The following is a 25,000-nucleotide window of genomic DNA, read 5'->3' as shown; positions in this document are numbered from 1 at the left end:
GGAGGGAACGGGAGGAAGAGGGGAGGGGGCGGTTCGCAGAGCCTGACGTGATTGGCTGCTGGGAGGGGTGGAGAGAGGGGCTCAGTGGAGCACTCTGCTGTCTTGAACACTCCCCCCATCAGCTTCAGACGTCTGTTCTGTTCGCCGCACCGCACCACCGGACGCCTCGCACCTCCAGACGGGGCAGCCGCGGAAAAGGCAGATTTGTGCGCACGCAAATGTTTGCTTTCGCAGACGAAAGCGGAGAGAGAGAGAGAGACGGAGTGAGACGGGAACTCTTCCTAGACCTGCAGCGCGGCTGCCAGGGCTGGAGTGAGGGATGAGGAGGCAGAAATGTTTGAGTGACAGCCTGGCTCCTCGCCCAGTTAAGCCCCGCCCCTCTGTGTCCCCCCAGGTCCCCTCGGGCAACCTGGAACGGCGGATGGGAAGGCAGACGCACTGAAAGCACACAGGCTCCACCGTCTGGCTAACGGCGATTAATAAAACTGTACTCACACGTGCACACACGCACAAAAGCAGGCACTGAAGAGTTGTGGACCAACGTAAATGGCTGACAAACAGATCAGGTAAGGGTGACTCATGTCTTTCCCATCAAATGTGGCGTGAAGCTGTGAACAGGAGGTAGTGTTCACTGCTGAGCTAGGGTAGTGTTCTTCTAAACAAGAGTGAAGTAACTCTACACACACAGCCCACTACACACAACCCTCCTGAACACTCTGATCCCCCACTACACACAGCCCTCCTGAACACTCTGATCCCCCACTACACACAACCCTCCTGAACACTCTGATCCCCCACTACACACAACCCTCCTGAACACTCTGATCCCCCACTACACACAACCCTCCTGAACACTCTGATCCCCCACTACACACAACCCTCCTGAACACTCTGATCCCCCACTACACACAACCCTCCTGAACACTCTGATCCCCCACTACACACAACCCTCCTGAACACTCTGATCCCCCACTACACACAACCCTCCTGAACACTCTGAACCCCCACTACACACAACCCTCCTGAACACTCTGATCCCCCACTACACACAACCCTCCTGAACACTCTGATCCCCAACTACACACAACCCTCCTGAACACTCTGATCCCCCACTACACACAACCCTCCTGAACACTCTGATCCCCCACTACACACAACCCTCCTGAACACTCTGATCCCCCACTACACACAACCCTCCTGAACACTCTGATCTCCCACTACACACAACCCTCCTGAACACTCTGATCCCCCACTACACACAACCCTCCTGAACACTCTGAACCCCCACTACACACAACCCTCCTGAACACTCTGATCCCCCACTACACACAACCCTCCTGAACACTCTGATCCCCCACTACACACAACCCTCCTGAACACTCTGATCCCCCACTACACACAACCCTCCTGAACACTCTGATCCCCCACTACACACAACCCTCCTGAACACTCTGATCCCCCACTACACACAACCCTCCTGAACACTCTGATCCCCCACTACACACAACCCTCCTGAACACTCTGATCCCCCACTACACACAACCCTCCTGAACACTCTGATCCCCCACTACACACAACCCACTCATCTTTTGCCTTTCTTGATCTGTACAAAACTCTCTCCTTCCTTCTTTGAGTCCCTCTCTCACTCCTCACTTCAACTCTTAACATATTTCTCTTTCTTCTTCCTTCCAGTTTGCCTGCCAAGTTAATAAATGGGGGCGTTGCTGGCCTGATTGGCGTCACCTGTGTCTTTCCCATTGACTTGGCCAAGACACGCTTACAGAACCAGCAGAATGGCTCACGTCTCTACACCAGCATGTGTGTTTGAACACAACACAGCCACGGACACTCACTGAATGGACAATTCATTTGAATTAGACTGTCTCAGCTTTCTCACGATGGTTGTTGTGTCTGTGTGTCTGTGCTTGTACGTGTGTGTGTGTGTGTGGACGCACAGGTCAGACTGCCTTATCAAAACCATTCGGTCAGAAGGTTATTTTGGGATGTACAGAGGTAGGTGTTTTCTGATGAGTGACAGTGTGTGGTTTATTCATTTATTTATCCATAAACGTCCATCCAAAATTCCTCTGAATGGAGCAGTGTAGTGTCAGGCCACAGATGTCCAGACGTCCATCAGGAGGGGGCTGAGGTGTCTGGGCGTCGCCCCGTGTCCTGAGTTGTCTCTGTGCTGCCCCTGTGTCCTGAAGTGTCTCTGTGCTGCCCCTGTGTCCTGAGTTGTCTCTGTTCTGCCCCTGTGTCCTGAAGTGTCTCTGTGCTGCCCCTGTGTCCTGAGTTGTCTCTGTGCTGCCCCTGTTTCCTGAGGTGTCTTTGTGCTGCCTCTGTGTCCTGAGGTGTCTCTGTGCTACCCCTGTGTCCTGAGTTGTCTCTGTGCTGCCCCTGTGTCCTGAGGTGTCTCTGTGCTGCCTCTGTGTCATGCGGTGTCTCTGTGCTGCCCCTGTGTCCTGAGGTGTCTATGTCCTACCCCTGTGTCCTGAGGTGTCTCTGTGCTGTCTCTGTGTCCTGAGATGTCTCTGTGCTGCCCCTGTGTCCTGAGGTGTCTATGTCTTGCCCCTGTGTCCTGAGGTGTCTCTGTGCTGCCCCTGTGTCCTGAAGTGTCTCTGTGCTGCCCCTGTGTCCTGAGTTGTCTCTGTGTTGCCCCTGTTTCCTGAGGTGTCTCTGTGCTGCCTCTGTGTCCTGAGGTGTCTGTGCTACCCCTGTGTCCTGAGTTGTCTCTGTGCTGCCCCTGTGTCCTGAGGTGTCTCTGTGCTGCCTCTGTGTCATGCGGTGTCTCTGTGCTGCCCCTGTGTCCTGAGGTGTCTATGTCCTATCCCTGTGTCCTGAGGTGTCTCTGTGCTGTCCCTGTGTCCTGAGGTGTCTCTGTGCTGCCCCTGTGTCCTGAGGTGTCTATGTCTTGCCCCTGTGTCCTGAGGTGTCTCTGTGCTGCCCCTGTGTCCTGAGGTGTCTATGTCCTACCCCTGTGTCCTGAGATGTCTCTGTGCTGCCTCTGTGTCCTGAGGTGTCTATGTCTTGCCCCTGTGTCCTGAGGTGTCTCTGTACTGTCCCTGTGTCCTGAGGTGTCTCTGTGCTGCCCCTGTGTCCTGAGGTGTCTCTGTGCTGCCCCTGTGTCCTGAGGTGTCTCTGTGCTGCCCCTGTGTCCTGAGGTGTCTATGTCTTGCCCCTGTGTCCTGAGGTGTCTCTGTGCTGCCCCTGTGTCCTGAGGTGTCTCTGTCCTACCCCTGTGTCCTGAGGTGTCTCTGTGCTGCCCCTGTGTCCTGAGGTGTCTCTGTGCTGTCCCTGTGTCCTGAGATGTCTCTGTGCTGCCTCTGTGTCCTGAGGTGTCTCTGTGCTGCCCCTGTGTCCTGAGGTGTCTCTGTGCTGCCCCTGTGTCCTGAGGTGTCTCTGTGCTGCCCCTGTGTCCTGAGGTGTCTCTGTGCTGCCCCTCTGTCTTGTCTCCAGGTGCTGCGGTCAATCTGACTCTCGTTACTCCAGAAAAGGCCATTAAGTTGGCAGCCAATGATTTCTTCAGGTTCCACCTCTCCAAGGACGGGTGAGACATAGACACACACACACACACACACACACACACACACACACACACACACACACACACACTTAACAACGTCCTCACTGGTGACACTTCACACACCCGCCTACATGCGTACACAAAGGACATAATTGTGTGAGTAAGTACTCCACAGGCCCACATATGTTCACATTTCCCATAGTAATGCAGGCCTCTCCAACATCTGGACTGTTCATGTGGAAAGGAGTGGAGTTGTGAACCTGCTGCTATCATATGGCAAACATTAATATTAAACCCAGGCAGGACATGAGTCTGTGCTCAGATGACAGCTCGACCTTCCCTGGTCAAGGCTCCCGTACGCACGCGTCACCACAGCAACAGGAACTGCCCGTGAATTATTGACCGGTCTGCCCCCATTTACAGTGTGAATTATTAATTGGGTTCAGGAGTGCACGTGTGTGTGAGCGCATATGTGTGTGTGATCTGTGTGGACGCAGCACGGAGCCCACATGGACTTTCCTCTGTTAAGATGAGGGGCGTGAGCAGATAGCAAACGCATGATTTCATTCCTTGGAATGGATGCATGCTCCATCTCAGGGTTAAGAGGTCACGGCCCTCTCTCTCATACACTAACACACACTCTCTCTCTGTCTCTGTCTCTCTTATGCAATCACACACACTCTTAGACACACACACTCACACACTCACACACACACACACACACACACACACACACACACACACACACACACACTTTTTCTGTCTCTGTCATACACACACTCTCTGTTTCCCTTACACAGACACAGACACACGCACACACACACACACACACACACACACACACACACACACACACACACACACACACACACACACACACACACACACACACACACACACACACACTGTTCTCTTTCTGTCCATCTCATGCGTGCTCTTCATTGCAGGCAGAAGCTCACCTTGTTCAGAGAGATGTTGGCGGGCTGTGGGGCAGGCACATGCCAGGTCAGTCCCCCCCCACAAAGCTCATAACCCCCCCCCCCCCCCCCCCCCCCACCTCCAAAGTTCCCCGTCACTCCCCAAAGTTCACCTCACCCCATCCCCCTTATACACTTTGCATCATTCATCTGCTTCAAAATGCCTAAAAGAGACCAGCCAAGTTAAACCATTCTTTTGCCCTCATTCACATCCTCTACATACACAGTGCGGTGTAGGTAACTACATAAAGACTGACAGCTTGTGGTGTTTGTTGAGAGGACAGCTTGTGGTGTTTGTTGAGAGGACAGCTTGTGGTGTTTGTTGAGAGGACAGCTTGTGGTGTTTGTTGAGAGGACAGCTTGTGGTGTTTGTTGAGGGGACAGCTTGTGGTGTTTGTTGAGAGGACAGCTTGTGGTGTTTGTTGAGAGGACAGCTTGTGGTGTTTGTTGAGAGGACAGCTTGTGGTGTTTGGTTCATTAATGGCATAGAAGCACAGAAGGAACATTAAATGTACACACGGTTCAAACACATGATCATATGTATGTATTTTCACAGGGGCATACTATGATAAACATCACACACACACACACACACACACACACACACACACACACACACACACACACACACACACACACACACACACACACACACACACACACACACACACCTTGAGGCTCGTTAAGTGTAAATTATGTCCAGAAATGGAACACAGAAGTATTCATTACTTGTAAGAATTATATTTATAGGACCAAATTGTTCCAGCAGTACTGGCCATGAAGTACTGGCTCAGTAATTCAGTGTGTCTTTCTCTTGCCAGTGCATATGTACAGTAGCAGTAAAACACACTGTGTTCGACTGCACGTGCAACCAGAAATACAAACACCACTGACCATGAACAGAACAAAGGGACTGAGAAGCTGTTCTGAGCTTAGACCTGTTATTCTTATTTAGTCTTAAGAGCCTTTGGATTCACATGAGGCAACATTCATTTGAGAATATCTCCCTCTGGAGGTCCCCTATAGCGTAAGCTGCGCTGCAGGGATTATCAAGGCTGGCTGTCCACAGTATGTAGTGTGTACCACAGTATGTAGTGTGTACCACAGTATATAGTGTGTACCACAGTATGTAGTGTGTACCACAGTATGTAGTGTGTACCACAGTATGTAGTGTGTACCACAGTATATAGTGTGTACCACAGTATGTAGTGTGTACCACAGTATGTAGTGTGTACCACAGTATATAGTGTGTACCACAGTATGCTTATAACGGTGTTGCGTATAGACACCTGGTGGAGTTAGCATTTATGTCTCTGGTGGCCATGTTTGCTTCACCCCTTCATTCTCATTAGTGACATGCAGTATAATTCCATGACGCCATGAGAGTGGGTCAAACATGGCTGGGTCAAACCTGATTGGATTCCATGTCAGCGAATCAGACCATGGCCACCCGGGACTAAACGAGCAGATTATGATTCTGCACAGCATTTGTGGATTAATTTGCCTGGAGTGCAAGGTCCTTCCCCATGCTTGCGTCTTTCCCATAATCCCACCCTCCCGTGACTCCTGAGGCTGAGAATCGAGAGGAGAAGGAAGTTTGTGAATGAACGCAGAACCCTCTGTTAGCTTCCAATGTTGCTTATATGTAATGTTATCCATCTCACAGATGGGTCACACACATTGTGTGTGTGTGTGTGTGTGTGTGTGTGTGTGTGTGTGTGTATGGTCTGTTACTAGACGCGATTAGATAGCTCCATTACGACAGGCTAGGATATCAGTCCTGTTCATCATAAAATATTACGGAAATGTTTTGATTTATCTATTTATTGGTTTATTTGCCTTAGTTTGGTGGTCTAGCGCTGCACTGATGTTTGCAAAGGACTAAAACATGGCATTAGTTGGAATCACAAGATTAGTTGGCTTTGCAGTGTCAGGAGCCTTGATCAGAGGCGGGAAGGGTTTTAATGAGGACGTCACATCTAGGAGAGTTGGGAACAAGCCGGTTACCGGAGAGACTTCGCCGCCCATCTGACCTCTACAGAGTCAGTTGTAGCTGATATGTACAACTAATATGATGTATTACTAGATCAGGTGTTACTACTAGTAAATTGAGATGAGATTTACAGAAGCAAGAAATTTTATATTTTGATATAAAAAAAAATATCAAAATTTATTAAAAATTATGCATCTCTTTCTCTCTCTCTCTCTCTCTCTCTCTCTTTCTGGGTGGTTGGCAGGTCATTGTTACGACACCCATGGAGATGCTGAAGATTCAGCTGCAAGACGCTGGCCGAATCGGTGAGGCTGAAGATGAGACACACACACACACACACACACACACACACACACACACACACACACACACACACATACACAGGGTGATAGGAGACCGAGCAGGAGAACAGTGCACAGAGACCAGGGAGAGGGAGGGAGCATTCAAGCACAGATTATGACACTCTGCCCCCATGTGGCCAAAATTGAAATAGCACCCATTTGAGGCGTTGTAAAGTATCCTTCAGTGGGCTAATGCTTGTATAATAAGGATCATTTTTGTAATGCAGATTGTTAAAAATGTAATGCTACAATGCCGTTGCTATGAGGTTAACATAGCTTAGTTCTGAATAACTAGATAATAATAGACCTCTGTGCAAGCCACATTATCCCTCATCTGAGTCCATTTAGCAGTTAGAGGTAATGCATATGTAGCACTGGTCTAAGCCCAGCTCCTCTGTATGCCTGAACATCCTTTGTAGTACAGTACAGGGAAGTGTGGACTGCTTTGAGCACAGTGGTGCTGTGGGAGTGACACAAGAGCCTGTGTGTGTGTGTGTGTGTGTGTGTGTGTGTGTGTGTGTGTGTGTGTGTGTGTGTGTGTGTGTGTGTGTGCGCGCGCGTGTGTGGTTTCCATAGCTGCTCAGAGGAAGCTGATGCCACAGGCGGTGTCCCCAGGGACAGGGGTGGATGTGAAGTCTCCAACCGCCATGCAGCTCACACGAGAATTACTGAGGGAAAAAGGCATTGCTGGACTCTATAAAGGGCTGGGAGCTACACTGCTCAGGTACACACACACACACACACACACACACACACATACACACACACACACACACACATACACACACACCTGTATGCGCACTCAAATCTATTTTGATTATATTTCTCAGTCTCTCAGTATCTGCTCTCTGTCTGTGTCTCTAGGGATGTTCCTTTCTCTATAATCTACTTCCCTCTGTTTGCTAACCTGAATAACCTGGGGAAGAGGGGGGCAGAGAGCACCGCTCCATTCTACGTCTCCTTCGCGTCCGGCTGTGTGGCGGGCAGCACGGCAGCCGTGGCGGTTAACCCTGTGGATGGTGAGGAGCTCAGGGCACCGTTAGGGCAGGAAGAGGCAGCCAGGGAGAGAGACCTCCACCGCATAGCAGTCCAGAGTCAGGAAACGCCAGGAAGACGGAGATGACAGACATTTTGTGGGGTTTCATGTGGACGTAGCTAAAAAAGTGCAGGTTGGGAAGTGAGTTTCTCCACAGGACAAGACATGAACAGGAAATGTTATTGAGAGGACAGAACAGAGCATTACAGGATGACAGACGAAGCCACGTTAGGCCAGTGCAGGAGAAACAGGCCAGAACAGGAGTGAGTGTGCTGCTTGTGTGAGCTTCTAGTAAGTAGCAGTTCACCAGAGACAGTGTGTCATCTATGCGTAGAATCTGTACATTCAGGTGTGTGTGTTTGTGTGTATGTGTGTGTGTGAATGTATTACAGTGATCAAAACCAGGTTGCAGTCACTAACACGTGGAAGTCAGGAGGATACATACAGTGGAGTGACTGACTGCATCAGGTGACGTCTTTTCCCTTCGTTCCTATTGGCTCCTGTGGGTGACCTCACTACCCTTTTTTCATTTATTGGCTCTGAAAGAATTAATTGAATGAAGGTCAGCATTGAGTTAATCATTCAGTTCCTAGGTCATCAGAAAGGTTAGCGATTGACACCTTGACCCAGTTTCACCACTGTCAACATGATTTCCAAATATGCTCCATTTTTAAATGACTTGCATAAGAATGACTATTCTTCACAAAACATAGATGTAATGTCACATGATGACAGAACCAGTAACCGAAGACACTACAGCGGTCTTATACAGCAACTTATAGGACAACCACACATCAGGAGAATGTCCTGTTAACATTTCAGTTACCTAAACTCATATTCCCATGATGCACCACAGGAAGATTCTGCGCAATGAGGGACCCGGAGCGTTCCTGAAGGGGGCGTACTGCCGCGCACTGGTCATCGCACCGCTCTTCGGCATCGCCCAGGTCGTCTACTTCCTGGGCGTGGGCGAATTCATCCTCGGCTCCTTGCCGAAGCGGAGCAACTGAGAGCTCACTGGCTCCGCCCCTTTCCCCTCCCCCCCACCCTCGGGTGTCCGCGCTCGCTAACGGCCCCGGTCATCTCTCGTCCCCGCGCCCCCTCCACGTCTCGGCTGCTCGCGTCGCCCCGGAGGGTCGGACCCAGACGTGGAGCCCATGTTAGGTGTTTACATTAGTGTGTCGGTGGGGTTTCGTGAAAGTAGGTGTGTATTTCTTTATGAATGTGATGATGATGTGAAGTCCAGAGGTGACATGCAGAAAGAGCATTAGCCAAGATGCCTGAGATCGCCAGATTGTCCCGCCTTCACCAAGAAGCTCTCGTCTGTCATTTCTGAGTCAAACACGTTGTAGTTTTAGTGGTCGCTTATGGAGATTGAGATCAGGTCTTTGTGAGGCCATACACGGACTCTCCTGTTGATGATTACATTGTCAATTATGACAATAGTGACCTTGTTGGGCTAATTTATTGCAGATTTGATTTTAATCTTGTTTTTATTTGCTGAAAAAAAGGGAAACTGTAGAGCGTTCTGAGAGCGTTGGAGGAGTTAGGGATGAGTTTGTATCCATGAATGACCTGTACACAATATTTGTGTACATGCTTGCAGGTTTGTGTGTAATGAAAAAGCTGATAACTGCCCCAGACTGACTATAGATCTGGGTTCACACACAGGCACGCACACACACACACACACACACACACACACACACACACACACACACACACACACACACACACACACACACACACACACACACACACACACAAATACACACAGATGCTGATTGTAGTCTGATGTTAAGAGCTGGTAGCACTACACAAAGGCCAGCTGGTACATGTCAGCCATTTCACACTACAACTTTTCATCTCTGCAGAGTTAATCAATGACACAACATGAGTCATGCAGAGGACAACTGTGAAGAACCCTAACGTCAACCCTAACCCTAACGACAACCCTAACCCTCAGCTCCAACCTGAGTGTGGAGTGCTGACACTTAGCAGGTCATTATACTAAAAACACCAATGTCCCTACTGTACCCCTACTCCAAATGTAGCACGTCAGCCATAAGTGAGTCTTGCCCTTTGCCCTTATAGCTATGAGCCTCTTGGAGCTGATAAGTAAAGGAAGTCTCTATAACCAGGAATTGTTTCTCTAAACACACAACCCAGTCTGCTTGGTACAAGTTTGGGAGGCTGGTGATGTGTGTGTCGGGTGGGGTGTGTGTCGGGTGGGGTGCAGGTGGTGTAGCCAGGGATTTGATAGCCAATTAGTTGCTATGGAAAAAAAAATTATAATGTCAAACCTTTCAATTGTGTTAATTGCTATAGATAAATCATGCCGAGTCTTAAATTATACTGGCATGGGATTACAATGAAGGACTTGATGGATTACTTGACGGGAAGATATGGGTGTGTGTTTACAGAAAAGATAGAATAGAATAGAATAGAATAGAATAGGCTTCGCTTACTTGTCATCCATAGCACTGAGAAAAAAAGATAGACTTCCAACATTAGCTTCCTAGCTTAAGGGCAAAAATAAACAAGTAAAGTAAAGGTCAGACAGCATTTTGTTCATTTGTTTTGCTGAGCCATTCCTTTAAAGGAGCAGTAAGTAGCAATGTCCAGTTTCACGGGTCTGTTATACTAGCCCTACCTTTAACAGCACTTGAGAGATTAGCTAACCAGTCATGAGGCTAGAGGAGGACGTTGACCTCTACCCTTCCAGAAGGTTCCAGAAGGTTCCGGAAGGTTGACGGCTGCTGCCGATCCCAGATATGTGTGTTCTGAAACTGTGTCCTTTCAGAGTGACTTTCATGCACGGCGGGACCTGGATCAGGACTGCTTACAGATTCACATGACAGACAAACGTGTTTGCTCTCTGCACACTTGACCCTGCTTTCAGAGCCTTATGCTAGCGCAATGTGTGTCAGGAATGAAGGTATTTCCTGGTGTAGTGGCCTGACGTGAGACCAGCCCCCAGAAGGTGGTAGTCCGTCACAAGCATCTTCATTTTCTTTGTGTGGGAACTTATTCCAGGTCCTTGCCTCGCCTTTCAGAAAGGCAGAGCTCTGGGGGAAGATGGAACTGGCAGAGTTGTGACACTGAGGAACATTCAGTTCTTTCCCCTCCGATGTTAACAAGCTTTCGATAAGCTTTATTTGGGGCTTGAAACTAATACTAAATGCTCCTTTATTTAACCAGCACTTCAGATTAAAATGTCATTTTTAGCTGCTTCAGCAACCCGAGCTTGCACATTTAGTAGGACATTTACTCTCTTAGTAGGACATTTTTCATCAGCCTTGGGGCAGTGATTAAAGCCTCAGTCAGGAGTCCGCGTTTGGTGATGTAGCAGCTAGTGTGTTGTGTCCTGAGGGTGGCGCTGTTTCAGCTACTTGTGATTCCCAATTTCTCGCTAGTCTCCACAGCCTGACCTTCAGCTGCCCCTCAGCCTGGGGAACTGCCCCTCAGCCTGCCTGGCACATGATGAAAGCAGTTCTGTTGTTCTTGAAAGCCAAAAACTGAATGCAAAGTATGAGTGTTAGGTAGTTCACGTTAACAAGAAGAAGTGGGCAAAATTGTGATTATGGTTGTTAATGCCTTTTAATTTTGTGATTGTCTCATATGTAAACTCCCATCATGCATTGTGTGCACATGGCAAGTATGTCCTGCCATTGGCTGGTGAGGCATGAAGGGGAGGATTTTAAAGCAGGCTGCCACGTCACCTGCACACGGTGAAAGGGCAAAAGCACATGACGACTGATGTTCCATTTTCTGATATGCTGGGATTGAAAGCATATTTATCTAAATTCCTTATATATATATATATATATATATATATATATATATATATATATATATATATATATATATATATATATATATATATATATATATAAAACATACACCCAATATATATTTGTATTTGTTGTTTAATTAGTGTTTGTATGATTGTATGTTCATTGCTGATTACTGTATAATGTATAATGTATAATGGAACACTTTATTTAGTTTTGTTTTGTACATGGTGGCTTATTTTGCACATTTACCCCACACTCTCCCCCTACACACGTGCTGGGTGTTTTGTTTTGGTTTTTTCGTTTGTTTTTTTTTCCTTCCTAATGGCACTTCATCAGACTGGCATCATTGAGAAAGATCAGCTCTCGGTGCACTTTCTCGGCCCTCCACTAGGAGGCGCCTTCTCCTCACCCGTACCGCGCTGCTAGGCCCCAGTATGGCGCTCTGACGAGTCGTCCTGTGCCTGCTGCATGTTGATCATGTGCTGACCTACATATGCAGCAGATAATGTGGCCTGTATATGCAGTGTGGAGTGTCTGAAGCCCAGACAAGGTCTGCAGGCTTTGGCGGACTTTCTAATATGGAGAAAGACGTTTTTAAACCCGCCAGACAAACCCTGACCAGAACCCTGCACAAACGACCCTGACCAGAACCCTGCACAAACTACCTTTCTTCCCCAGGCCGGCTGTCAGGCTACCTCACTGGTGATTAGCTGTGTAGGGTTAGAATGCTTGTAGATCTACAGGAAAAAGCCATTGAACAGAGGGGTGTAGTCAGTCCAACAGGGCTACGAGACAGAACCGTGACCCAGAGGCCTGTCCACATGGAGCTTCCTGCACAGGTTTCGTTAGCTGGTCTGCTCTTCTGTTGCTTCACTTCTTGAAGGTCCATTAAACAGCCCAATCCCTTTACACACAAAAATCAGCATGTGTTCTTTAATAATGGCGTAGTTGTATATAAACTACGGCTGAGTTCCTGGGTCAGATAGCCCTGCGTTTAAAGGTCTGCACAGACCAGGATTGTTTACATCTTTTCCTTTTCACTGATATTTGCCATCTGTTCCTTTGCATTGTGATGGTTCACTGACAGATCAGATACTCTAGTAACTTTATATGTTAGCCCTGTGGCCCTGGAACCTGTGACCTGTGGCACTATGGCCCAGGAACCTGTGGACCTGTGGCACTATGGCCCTGGGACCTGTGGACCTGTGGACCTGTGGCACTATGGCCCTGGGACCTGTGACCTGTGGCACTATGGCACAGGAACCTGTGGACCTGTGGCACTATGGTCCTGGGACCTGTGACCTGTGGCACTATGGCCCCATGGCCCTGGGACCTGTGACCTCGTAGCCCTGTGGCCCTGGGACCTGTGACCTGGTGGCCCTGGGACCTGTGACCTGATGGCCCTGGGACCTGGGACCTGTGCCACTATGGCCCCATGGCCCTGGGACCTGTGACCTGATGGCCCCATGGCCCTGGGACCTGTGACCTGATGGCCCTGGGACCTGTGACCTGGTGGCCCTGTGGCCCTGGGACCTGTGACCTGATGGCCCTGTGGCCCTGGGACCTGTGACCTGATGGCCCTGGGACCTGTGACCTGATGGCCCTGTGGCCCTGGGACCTGTGACCTGATGGCCCTGGGACCTGTGGCCCTGTGACCTGATGGCCCGGGGACCTGTGACCTGATGGCCCTGTGGCCCTGGGACCTGTGACCTGATGGCCCTGTGACCTGTGGCCCTGTGACCTGATGGCCCTGGGACCTGTGACCTGATGGCCCTGTGGCCCTGTGACCTGATGGCCCTGTGACCTGTGACCTGATGGCCCTGTGACCTGTGACCCTGGGATCTTGATCTCCACATTTGCCTTGATCTGGTTCTGCTGTCAGCTGGGTTTTGCTTCGTCCTCTCATCTGGCACATTCCAAATGAGTTCCTGTATTCTGTTCTAGCTCACCAACCAGTGATTACTGGACCTGTTTTGTCTTACTTTAAATTTTCATCTCATGAGACTCTGTGATTTTACTTTGTGTACACATATAAACTTTTTCCAAATTGTGCTATTTTGAAAACTTTCAGGTTTTATAATTTAATTGTAATTGTCTTTTCAGCTGTGAACTTGACTGTAAAGTGGAAATTGGTGATGTATTGCATAGGGGTTGTGTAAAGTGTATGTAAGTGTGTGTATGTGTACGTGAGGCTATTTGCATACGTGGGTGGGTCTGGGTGGGTGTGTGTCTGTAGTACATTTATTTCATGTTGTAATGCTGAATTGAATGTCTGTCCCCCCATTTGTCTCCCCTGTCCTCACCTGCCCTTGTCCCGCATGGACAGGCAGAGACACCAAAAAGAACATTTATATTTACAATCACCAGGAGCACAAAGCACAATCTCTAAACACACACACACACACACACACACACACACACACACACACACACACACACACACACACACACACGTAATCCATATAGTCTTCACATGACTAGATTGTTTGGAATAACTTAGTTATAAAATGTGATTTTCACAGCAAAACCATTGTACAAAAAATTAATGTATTGATTATTTTAAATATTAATACAAACCAGAGAATGTACCTCTGAACATTATAACCAATTATAAGTAATGGGAGATACTACTCCCATTTAGTAGTTTAGATGTTAGTTAGCAAATACTTGACTTTGTCATGTCTGTATGAAGAATATTGATGACTATATAACAACCAGCTTACCTATATGCAATAAGAAGGAGACAAGAACACCATAGCAACTAGAAGAAGCCCCTCACATATCTACAACACTATCATGTAATGCAATGTCTTTATAGACTGTAGAACCCCCCAGACCTCTTAACGCCTTCGTCTTCTTCCTCCAAGAGGAATAGTGCAACGAAGCACTTTAAAACACTTGCACACACAATCCAACATCTCCCTTTGTCTCTCCAGGATGGGGAAATATATGTGAAGATATTTAAGTGTGAAAGATATGGAGCTGAAATACTGCAGTTGTTTTAGTTATTGTTTACCATGCAAAACATGGACAGTCGATATATATTGTATTCCTCATCACAGATTGTTGTTCAATAAAATGAGTTTTATGAGGATTTCCTAGCCTTCTTTCTTTCAGTTCAGTTATGAAGTAACCATCTAACTATTAACCATCAAAGTAGTAACTATTAAAACTTGTGAAAAAAGATTTGAATAACATTTAAATTTCTGAGGTTTCTCAAGGTCATTGTGCTTTGAGTAAAACATATGTTTGGCCACCAGATGTCACTCTAGCGTCACAGAATATTGAATACTTTTCAGAATACTATAAGAAGGCTGTGATTCTAACGTCGTGATGTAAACGCCAAGGACTTGAAACACACTTGACAAAAAAAAAGAGAAGAAAAATATATGCATAATTTACCGTCGTATATCTTGCTAAACGTTGGGAAATGCGGTTACTGAAGCTTTGGCTGGTGAAGACTCATTAATTTTATTTCATTTCTACTTTGATGATGAACAATTTGCCTGTGGCAGCAATTCGAGTGTCTCGCGAAGGTAGAAAAACAGTCACAAATATAAGCACAAGTGAGCATCCAAGTGGGATTTGAATCAGGTATTATTTCATGTTTGGCTTTCTTATCGAGCGGTGTAGCACACTCCACTGGAACCACCTCATCAAGCAGATCTCCTGTGTCAGACTCCTACAGTTACAACCCTCACTAGCACTAAATCCCCTACTCTCAGAGTCACAACAATAACACAATCATGCCCGGCATGTCATGCAAAGCAAGAACACACTACCACTTGGAAATACACAGAGTCCCTGTTGTGACAACATCACAGAGCCAGCAGTCACTGCACTTAACGTGGCACAACAGGGCTGGAGGAGCTGGTGGAGCTGGTGGAGCTCCCTGTCTGCTGGGACTTGATCTGCTCTCCTGGTAGTGAAACGCCAACTGACCTCATGCTCTGGTTTCTCCTCGTGTCAGGACTGGACACGTGGTCCATCGTTATCATAACACCGTGCCATTGTGCCGTCCTTGGTAATATCATCATCACGTAAAAATATAGAAATCAGAGCCAGAGGTGCCTTTGTGAGGTCTTTGATATTAAAGAGCTAATTATGCATCTGTGCAAATTGTTGTGCATGTGTGTTTGTGATATATTATATTGTTGGCTATATGACGAGGTATATGTGTATATTAAACATCTCCCTTTGTGAACCTCATGACTGCTCCGAGCCTCCACCCCGAACTATTATTAGCCCCCAGTGCACTGCAGCCAGAGAGAGAGAGAGAGAGAGAGGAGGAGGAAGAGGACAAGAGGAAGAGGGGGAGTATGAAGAGAAAAGCATGGGGGGGGGGGGTCTATGAAGAGCTGCAGCCGGAGGAATGACCAGACACCCAGAGTGAGCATGTGCAGTAGCAGGCAGGGGAGGTGTGTATATAGGTCACTAAATCAATGGAAATCAGCTTTTTTCAGAAGGGAATATGGGGATGGGAATACTTATAGAGAATGGTGTGTGTGTGTGTGTGTGTGTGTGTGTGTGTGTGTGTGTGTGTGTGTGTGTGTGTGTGTGTGTGTGTGTGGGGTTGGGGCACATCTGTGACGAGAACAACACACTGCCAGTATGCTGTGTCTGGGGAATCTCACACACACACACACACACACACACACACACACACACACACACACACACAGATACAAATACAGCATACACACACACACACACACACACACTTGCATGGATACATACAGCACATATACATGCATACAGATACAGTATTTTTGTTTGTTTGACTGTATGTTTTCTAATGGATGCTATCTTAAAATAACCAGTTTGGGTGTAACAGTATCCCACATGAAGTGGAACACTAGAAATTGACTATAGTGACCACAGAACTATTTACTGATACGCTCCTGATACATAATAACACTGGATACAGTTCAGCATTTGCCGACACTGTTATCAAGCCTCAGGAATCAGTGCAGAGACTTTAGGCTCTGGCGTCCCAAATAGCATCGTTTGAACCAGGGGAACCAGGAGAGTTTGGCAGGTTGTGTATGTGTGGTGGTCAGACACTACATGCTCTAGGGGCAGTACACAAGCACCGCTGATATCAGACTCAAATCAAGGAAGGCCTTCCTAAGCATCACCGAGCCAAAACCGTGGAACAGCAGATTTACTGGGCCTGGGCCCATTCCAGAGCAGGTGCTGAACGAAAGGCCAGATGACACCATTTCACACATCACTGAGTGAGGAGTTATCCATACAACAATTTCATATCAGTGTAATAGTGGAATGTTTAAAAAATCTGGGGTTCAGATGCTTTAGTGAATTAACCTGCTTAACCACAAAGGACAGAGCTTGAGTTAACAGACTTAATGTTCTGATACCTGGTGTGGTGTCATGATGACACATTGTTAGACATGTCATTACCCGACACGCTGCTACCTGAACAGCAGTTGACTTTGGAAACGAACTATTGGTTTTGGAATAGGTACCTTCCCCCTCAGCGTGTGTTAATAGAAGGATTGGCTTCAAAGAGAGCAGACAGACACAAAGCCATCTTAGCTCAGAATGAAGCCTCATCTATCTTGGTGACCTGACCGCTAAAAGACATCATGACTTTAAATGGGATGTAGCCTTAGACAGTCATTAACCCTCAGACAAACACAATTTGAGATCTTTTCAGGTTCTCATCTCTCAAGAGAACGTGCTTCTTCTCTGGCAAAAGTCCTGGTCTCTAAAACTGTAATGTTCTCTAAAACTGTAAGTTACGAAATAATGCAGTAGTGGCAATTAGAAAGTAAACTCCCATTCCGCCCTCTGGTAGGGTAAAGGGTTGCGTTATACTGACTTTATTCAATCCACCTTACAGATTGGTGAATGTGTGTGTGTGTGTGTGTGTGTGTGTGAGAGAGAGAGAGAGAGAGAGAGAGAGGAGAGATGAGAGAGAGAGAGAGAGAGTGAGAGATGGGCTCTGAGAGAACTTAAGCACTTGCTCCATTCTGTCTCTAATTTGGCAGGGAAGGGCGGGCGGCCAGCGGGACTCTCAGAGCACAGTGATATCAGTGTAGATCTCTGATGGATGTCATTAGTTCTACATTAAAGCCCTCAAGGTTACGGCTGTAAAAATCTAAGATTACTGACAACCAAAATTAGATGTCCGCGCCCAGCAATGACATTTCTAGTAAGCGACAACCATGGAGAGGTCGCGCTCTCTTCGGTACAAACCCAAGGGCGAGGCTATCAGTTTCTAACGTTATACAAAAGGTGTAAAAATAAATGGTAAAGTAAAAGGGACATGAATTAACGCTAAAGCCACTTGCAGTGGCGAGAAGAATCCACCAGAAGTCACCACTTTGACATATAACTTATGATCGTCTTACAAAGGCGTGAGCGGCTTGCACAATTAGCAAATAAGACGGAGACAGCGAGGTATGGGTCTGGCGCTCGTGCGCCGCCCGTCTCGTGCACGGTTTGTTGTTGGCTATATGACGAGGTAGATGAGGTAAGAGCGGCGCGTGCGTCCAGGGACGGCTTGGCCAACAGGGACACACCTGCAGAACGACCTACAGTTTCACCTGAGAGACGCGAGTCTCTACCACCGCAGCGTTAATTGGATGTTGTGTAATTGTTAAGAGGCTACACCCCGTCACTCACGCGCCGTCACGCCCGTGCACCCGCCTCTGCTGTTGCCTTTAGGAGATGAACATTAACGACCCTTTTTTAGTGCGTTGCGTTCTGTAATACATTAGACTAAAGCCAAGAACATGCACAAAATCTTTACAACACATAGAGACCGTCGTTCGGTCTGTCTTCGGTCTGCACAAGTTTGTTCTTGCTTACAGTTCTAAAGCAGTTTCTCTCCAATGTCTCGTAGCGCGTCATTGTGTGTGTGAGTGCACACACACACACACACACACACACACACACACACACACACACACACACACACACACACACACACACACACACACACACACACACACACACAGAGAGAGAGAGAGAGAGAGAGAGAGAGAGAGAGAGAGAGAGAGAGAGAGAGAGAGAGAGAGAGACGGAGACAACCTGCTCGAGCGTAATTCTGGGAGGACTCCGGAGCTCGCCCGTACTCCAGCCGAGCAACAAGACAATAAACAGCAAGAAGCCGCGGAAGGGCGCGAGAGTTTCCCCGGTGGAGTAACGTTAAGACACTCAACTAACGTCGCTGCCGTCGAAGAGTGAACCCACAGCCATGTATTTGAACAGAGAAGAGGACAATAGCAAAGGTAAGACGCTTTAGGAGAGTGGCACTTTGGAGATGTCAGTTTTAGGTGCAGCTGGAGTGAGATGCTCCAGTGAGATGTGTCATGGTGCTTTGGGATGCTGGTCGTGCACAAGTGTTCGTCTGTCAGCAGGTCACTGCATCGGCCAGTCGGTCCTCTAGTTTTGGACAGACCGTTATCAAACAGAGCTGTCAGATGAACACTAATGACTATTTGACATTGTCATCCGCTGTCCGGTGGTGTCGACGGCAGGTAAAGAGCAGGATGACACGAGATGGTCTCCTAAATACAGCCATCAGCTGATCGCATCACAGATGATAAATCGTTCCTTAAGACGTGACGGGTAGCTACTTGTTGGACGAGCTGCTCCGATACTGTGTCTTGTTAGGTTGAATACGAACAGTACTCGACAGGACAGCAAAACACAAGGTCAAAGCAATCACGGCTAGGACGAGTGTCTGCTCCTGGGTCCCTCCAGGCAGGAACCGAGCGGGTTAAGGATCTCTTATAGAAATTCTCAAAGGGTGTTTGACGAAAAAATAATCCATAAGAACCGATCGGTGAAAGGTGGCGTCTGTTTGTGTAATCCCCCCCACGTGTTTCTGATACGTGATCCACGTTTTACGGGATGTCCACTACAATTTCGTCCCGGTGTCCCTGGCCGGTACCGAGTACAATGAATTCTCTGCGGGGCATGAAGGAGATAATTGCAATTACGAGTGAAACCTTCAGGTTAGGCGTGCAACACCTGCGGCCACCCAGCGCGCTAGGGGACAGAGAGTGTGGGACAGGAAAAGAGGACAGGGGAGTCGTGGTTCTGCCCATCTCTCTTTAATGTGAGCTAATCGTCCTCTGTTAATGCGATAAGGAGTGCTCCGTGGGTCCTAGTATGTAGGGATGGGGAGGACGATGCTACGGACTGGGTCAGGTCGGAGCGCCGCTGCTTTTGGATAGTCGTAGTATTTAGTGCAATCACCGAGGTGGATATGTTTATAATAAACAGTTTATTAATGATACAGCATAAATGCATCTGCGTGTTATTAGTGATACCCGTTCACAAACGTACGCGCGTACTAAACTATTATCAGTTTGATGATTAGACTTTTCTAGGATTGTTAATTTTGGCACGTGGGAGCGCTACACGTGATGAAGAATCTATGCTTGACTGAGAAATGGTCATGATGATGTTGACGGATAGATAGACAGAATGATAAATAGATAGATAGACAGGCCTGTGGCTACCGTTGCTTCGCGCAGTGTGTCCCACGGTTCCGTCCGGCGCTCTGAATTCGTGGCGCGTCTCAAGGTGGAGCAATGATGCCCCAGATGTGTGTCCGGGATTACAGGGACACGGTGCAGTCATCGTGTGTGTTTAGCGCATCATTCCTCTTTTCATTTGCCGTCACATTTAAGTGCTTCATTCGCAACTCAACAAAAGACAAAATCGAATTGAGCCCAAGTCGTGTCATACATACACGGTTAGGGGATCGACTGGTATCCTGTTCTTTGTTTCCGTTTTACATAAGAAGGATGCGCTTCTGGTTTCTCCTTTGGTTTGATAAACCGCATAATATCTTGATATTCCTAGAACAGAATAGAAAAGTATTTTTTTTCATAAACATATAATAGAAAACCTAGTAGGTAATTAGGGTCCTTCATTTCTTTGTGCTTCTTTAACTTTTTGGCTTGTTTTGGTATTATTTGATTACTTATTGCAATAAAGTATTTTAACACCCCCATCATAAGTAATGTAACATCCCTCTCTCTGGTATGACAGTAAAGTGAAAGGCTAGCCTTATAAACACCACCATTTCTTCATCTGAATGACCATGTGGTTGGAGTACAATGTGATATGCTCCACCCTCCCCTGTGAGACAGTGCAAGTCATTCACTCAGTAAACTGTCGCTTTGGAAAGGAATATGTTGTCATTAATGCTCTGTTTGCACTGCCACTGGGCGTTCCACAAAGCATTGTCCTTCAACCCTGTCTTTATTGCATGCAAAATGGTTCATTTAAGAACACTGAATAAATGGGAGTGGGTTACTGGGATCAAAAACTGTACTCAAAGCCAAAACTGTACACTGTGTGGTCAGACCTAAGGACTTGTTGCAGTACAGCTCGGATTGGGTTACAGTACACATGGGATTGGGTTACAGTACACATGGAATTGGGGTACATTATAGATGCAACTGGGTGACAGTATGGATGGGACATGGTAACAGTATAACTGAGACTGGTTTACAGTACAGATGGGACTGGTTTACTTTACACCTGAAACTAGATTATATTACAGGTGGGGCTGGTTTACAGTACAGATGGGACTGGTTTACTTTACACCTGGAACTAGATTATATTACAGGTGGGGCTGGTTTACAGTACAGATGGGACTGGTTTACTGTACACCTGGAACTAGATTATATTACAGGTGGGGCTGGTTTACAGTACAGGAGGGGCATGGTTTACTGTACACCTGTAACTGAATTATATTACAGGTGGGGCTAGTTTACAGTACAGATGGGACTGGTTTACTGTACACCTTGAACTAGATTATATTACAGGTGGGGCTAGTTTACAGTACAGATGGGACTGGGATACAGTATAGCTAGAACTGGTTTACAGTACAGATAAGACTGGTTTACAGTATATATAGGACAGGTTTACAGTATAGATGGGACTGGTTTACTGTACAGCTGGAACTTGTTTTCAGTACACATGTGACTGCATTACAGTACTGCATACAGTAACTGGTACTAGTTTACAGTACAGATTAGATTGGTTTACAGAATATATACGATTGGTTTGCACATCCTCCAAACCAGTATATGTTTGTACATTTTCAATTTAAAACTGAGGTTCCAAGATTACTGGTATAGTTCCACTTGTGTTTAACAACTTCCTCACATTGCTAATGGACCAGTGCCATCTCCTGTGAATCTACTGCCGTCTTGCACAACAAGTCCAACCGGTGACAGAGTGGACCATCGCTGCCGTAGCCCAGGCACTGGGTTCCTGACAGCTGGGAGTCGTGTCTAAACATGGCACCATGATGAAACAGAGTGCAGCCTTAGTGGTGAAACAATGGCAACAATGCTGAAATGTTTATTTTATAATCCGTCAAATTTGACGAAGGTAGGCCTTTGTCTCTATGCAAATCTTACAAGTTGTCGTAACAGTTCTTTTGTTTGTCAGCGGTAACGATCCTCCTTGTGGTCCGTATGCAGCCTTGCATATCTGACTGGATGTTTACATTTCTACATTTGGTAGCTAATGTCTGAAAAAAACATTGGAAACATAATATTGGAACATAGATTGGAAAGCAAATATCAAAGAGCAGGAACAACATAACTGTAATTTGTTATAATACGCTTTTTATTATTTCTTTACTATGTCTGTTTTCTAATAATTTTCCATTTAGCTTATTTATTTCAGTTACATCTGCCATTATGTGCCATTTCTGTAAGAATTATGTGCTATTCTCAATGTTGTAAGAGAACAGTCTTTATCAGTCTGTTTTCAATACTGTGTGGCAGATGTGATCTTACAATAAGCCACACAGTAGACTTTATAGAAAGTCATTAACTGTTTGTTTACTCTGGGCCATACCGGCATATGGGTATTGTGTTTTAGTAATGTGTTGAAACTGCAAAACAAAAGCTGTTTCGTGTGAAAATACCACAGTTCTGATATTTGATAGCATCCATAACAAATGCTGAAGCCTGATCAGCTGTTTAGAGTGGGTGTTCCTTCAAAGGAGTTCCTCACTCATGTTGAAAGACAGAGTTTAATGGACCATATTGTTCTTAAATGCATACACAGACACACACAAACACACACTTAAACACACACACACATGCACACAAAATATTGAATTCCGTGCATGCTTTATGTAACGAAGAGACTAACTCACTCCATATAATTGATTTCTGTTTCCAAATACATAATCAGTCATGCATGCTTTTGCTGGAGTTGGGCAGGTGTGTGTGTGTGTGTGACAGTGCTGTTAAGGGTACATGTGCAACCAAGGAGCTAATGTTTCAGTATACTGACTGGTTATTATGTGTGAGGAAGGGACATGTGGATTAAGTGGTTTAGAATGGGACAGAAGGGGCAAGATTACATGTGTGTGTGTTTGTGTGTGTGTGTGATGTCATTGCTAGGCTGAGGAAATGACAGGAGTGTAATGTATGTGAATGATTGATGGTTCATGTATTATTCATGTGGTTGGTGGTCTGGTTGGAGGCTGCGTGGTGGGTCAGTTTTGGGTGGGGGGTGAAGATGGGGTGGAGACGGGTGGGGAGGGGTAGAGACACTAATGGAAAAGACGGCAGAAAAGACGGCATGAAAATGCTGCTTGCAGTGTCACCATGGACTATGGTAAAAAATGCATCTGTGGAAGAGTAGCATTTAAATTGGACAGAAAATGCGCAACACCACAGTAGCTGTCTTTATCTGGGAGTGCTTCAGTGCACTGGTACCTCGGAGTGACCCACAGAAGCCCTGTGAGCTCTTATCATTGACGTTTTCAGCTGAAGAATTTTACCTGAACTTGGACTTACACGTCACGATAATTGGAAACCTGCAGCAGGCCATTATGGTGGGGATAAGTGAGGAGTGACATTGACTTTAAGACCCTGCCTGCTTATGGAGACGTAGACATATTACATTGATTCTCCACTTAGGCCTTTTAATCATCATGAATATTAGATGCTAGCATCGGTGGCTGCTGAAGCCTTCTCTATACATTTGGCTTTGTATTAAGTGTCTACATTCATTTCATCTTTCTCATGGCATTTCCTTCGTCTTCGGTGGCCCACTTAGCCCAGTCCCGGTTTCTGAGCACGAGTGGCGTTGATTGGCAGGCGAGAGGGAGGAGTTTACCCTGGATGAGGGACCCGTTCCTCCACTGAGGCGGTCATGCTGTTTAAGTCACACTCGCTGTGCCTGGTTTTCCAACAAAGGCTTGTGCAAGTGGAGCAGACATCTTTCAGATGTCCCGTCTCTGCAGGACCGAGCAAGGGTCCCCGCTCCGTCCACGAGCTAAGGTGTAGCGCACTGTTGCTCTCCAAGGACCCATTTTTAATACTCCATATAATTGATTTCAGTTTCCAAATTCATAATCAGTCATGCGCTTGAGTTCACCCGCTAGCCTCGCTCTCCGAACTACACAACTTTCATTCTACTTTCAGTGTGGTTGATTAATAAGGCACAGCAGTTACTGAATAATTTTCATATTTTTATGGATTTCGTACTAATTTCTGCACTACTTTATCACTGGAGATTACTCGGCGATGGTGGCTGTGCACTGACCTGAGGCGGGAGGCCCGTATGGTCAGAGGTGGGCGTGCTACGGCATAGTGGCGGCGGGATCTGACACTCCTGTGGGGAGTGATGAAGTGGGACGCTCACACCTGCATTAGCCAATCACATGTGGCCCTGACTGACACATGGTGACATCACTGTTCAACAAGCTGGAGATGAAAATATAATAGATCAGCTGGCCATTCTATGTAGGTATGAACCTGTTTTTGTTGGTAGTAATTATAGTGTGAAATAAAATAAGCAATACTCCGATGTTTTCTGAATTTATAAATTCAACAAAAATGTTTGATCTGTCAACTGTGGTGCCAGACGGAGTAGAACAGTACAGTAGTACAACCATGTAATAGGGATGTAAGCAGTGTGAAGCACTGACATCACTTGTGTGTGTGTGTGGGGGGTGTAAGTGAAGGACATACACACACTGGGAGATGTCAGAGATCAAAGGGTGTTTGAGAGATGAATGCTATACCCTGCTGCAGGAACTCATTCCAGCCTTAGTGCGTAAGAACCTGCGTAAGGGGGACACAGTGTCCCTTGAAGCTCAGCTGTGTGCAGTACTGAACGTGAGATACATGAATAACCTGTGTGTGGCACTGAACGTGAGATACAGGAATAACCTGTGTGCGGTACTGAACGTGAGATACAGGAATAACCTGTGTGCAGTACTGAACGTGAGATACAGGAATAACCCGTGTGCGGTACTGAACGTGAGATACAGGAATAACCTGTGTGTGGTACTGAACGTGAGATACAGGAATAA

At 46.8% G+C, this 25,000-nt stretch overlaps 2 protein-coding genes across 2 annotated transcripts in view; both read left to right on the top strand.

Moving 5' to 3' along the window:
• The window catches only part of slc25a22a (solute carrier family 25 member 22a), a 15,794-nt gene extending 5,590 nt beyond the window's left edge, over nt 1-10,204 (top strand). The window contains exons 2-11 of the mRNA XM_077007023.1: nt 395-566; nt 1,693-1,818; nt 1,958-2,013; nt 3,457-3,547; nt 4,471-4,528; nt 6,738-6,798; nt 7,411-7,558; nt 7,699-7,853; nt 8,263-8,338; nt 8,727-10,204. Of these exons, the coding sequence (XP_076863138.1) occupies nt 547-566; nt 1,693-1,818; nt 1,958-2,013; nt 3,457-3,547; nt 4,471-4,528; nt 6,738-6,798; nt 7,411-7,558; nt 7,699-7,853; nt 8,263-8,338; nt 8,727-8,880 (945 nt within the window). The 5' untranslated portion in view covers nt 395-546 and the 3' untranslated portion in view covers nt 8,881-10,204. The remainder of the gene's footprint in view (nt 1-394; nt 567-1,692; nt 1,819-1,957; nt 2,014-3,456; nt 3,548-4,470; nt 4,529-6,737; nt 6,799-7,410; nt 7,559-7,698; nt 7,854-8,262; nt 8,339-8,726) is intronic.
• An 8,488-nt stretch (nt 10,205-18,692) lies between these two features.
• Nucleotides 18,693-25,000, top strand: part of LOC143515084 (synaptotagmin-7-like) — a 60,419-nt gene continuing 54,111 nt past the window's right edge. Inside the window, exon 1 of the mRNA XM_077007022.1 lies at nt 18,693-18,923. Within this exon, the coding sequence (XP_076863137.1) occupies nt 18,890-18,923 (34 nt within the window). The 5' untranslated portion in view covers nt 18,693-18,889. The remainder of the gene's footprint in view (nt 18,924-25,000) is intronic.

The sequence above is a fragment of the Brachyhypopomus gauderio genome, chromosome 5, assembly GCF_052324685.1.
Source record: "Brachyhypopomus gauderio isolate BG-103 chromosome 5, BGAUD_0.2, whole genome shotgun sequence".
In the NCBI taxonomy this organism is placed as follows: Eukaryota; Metazoa; Chordata; class Actinopteri; order Gymnotiformes; family Hypopomidae; genus Brachyhypopomus; species Brachyhypopomus gauderio.
Note: the sequence above shows the minus strand (reverse complement) of the source record. Positions and strands in the feature narration are given on the sequence as shown.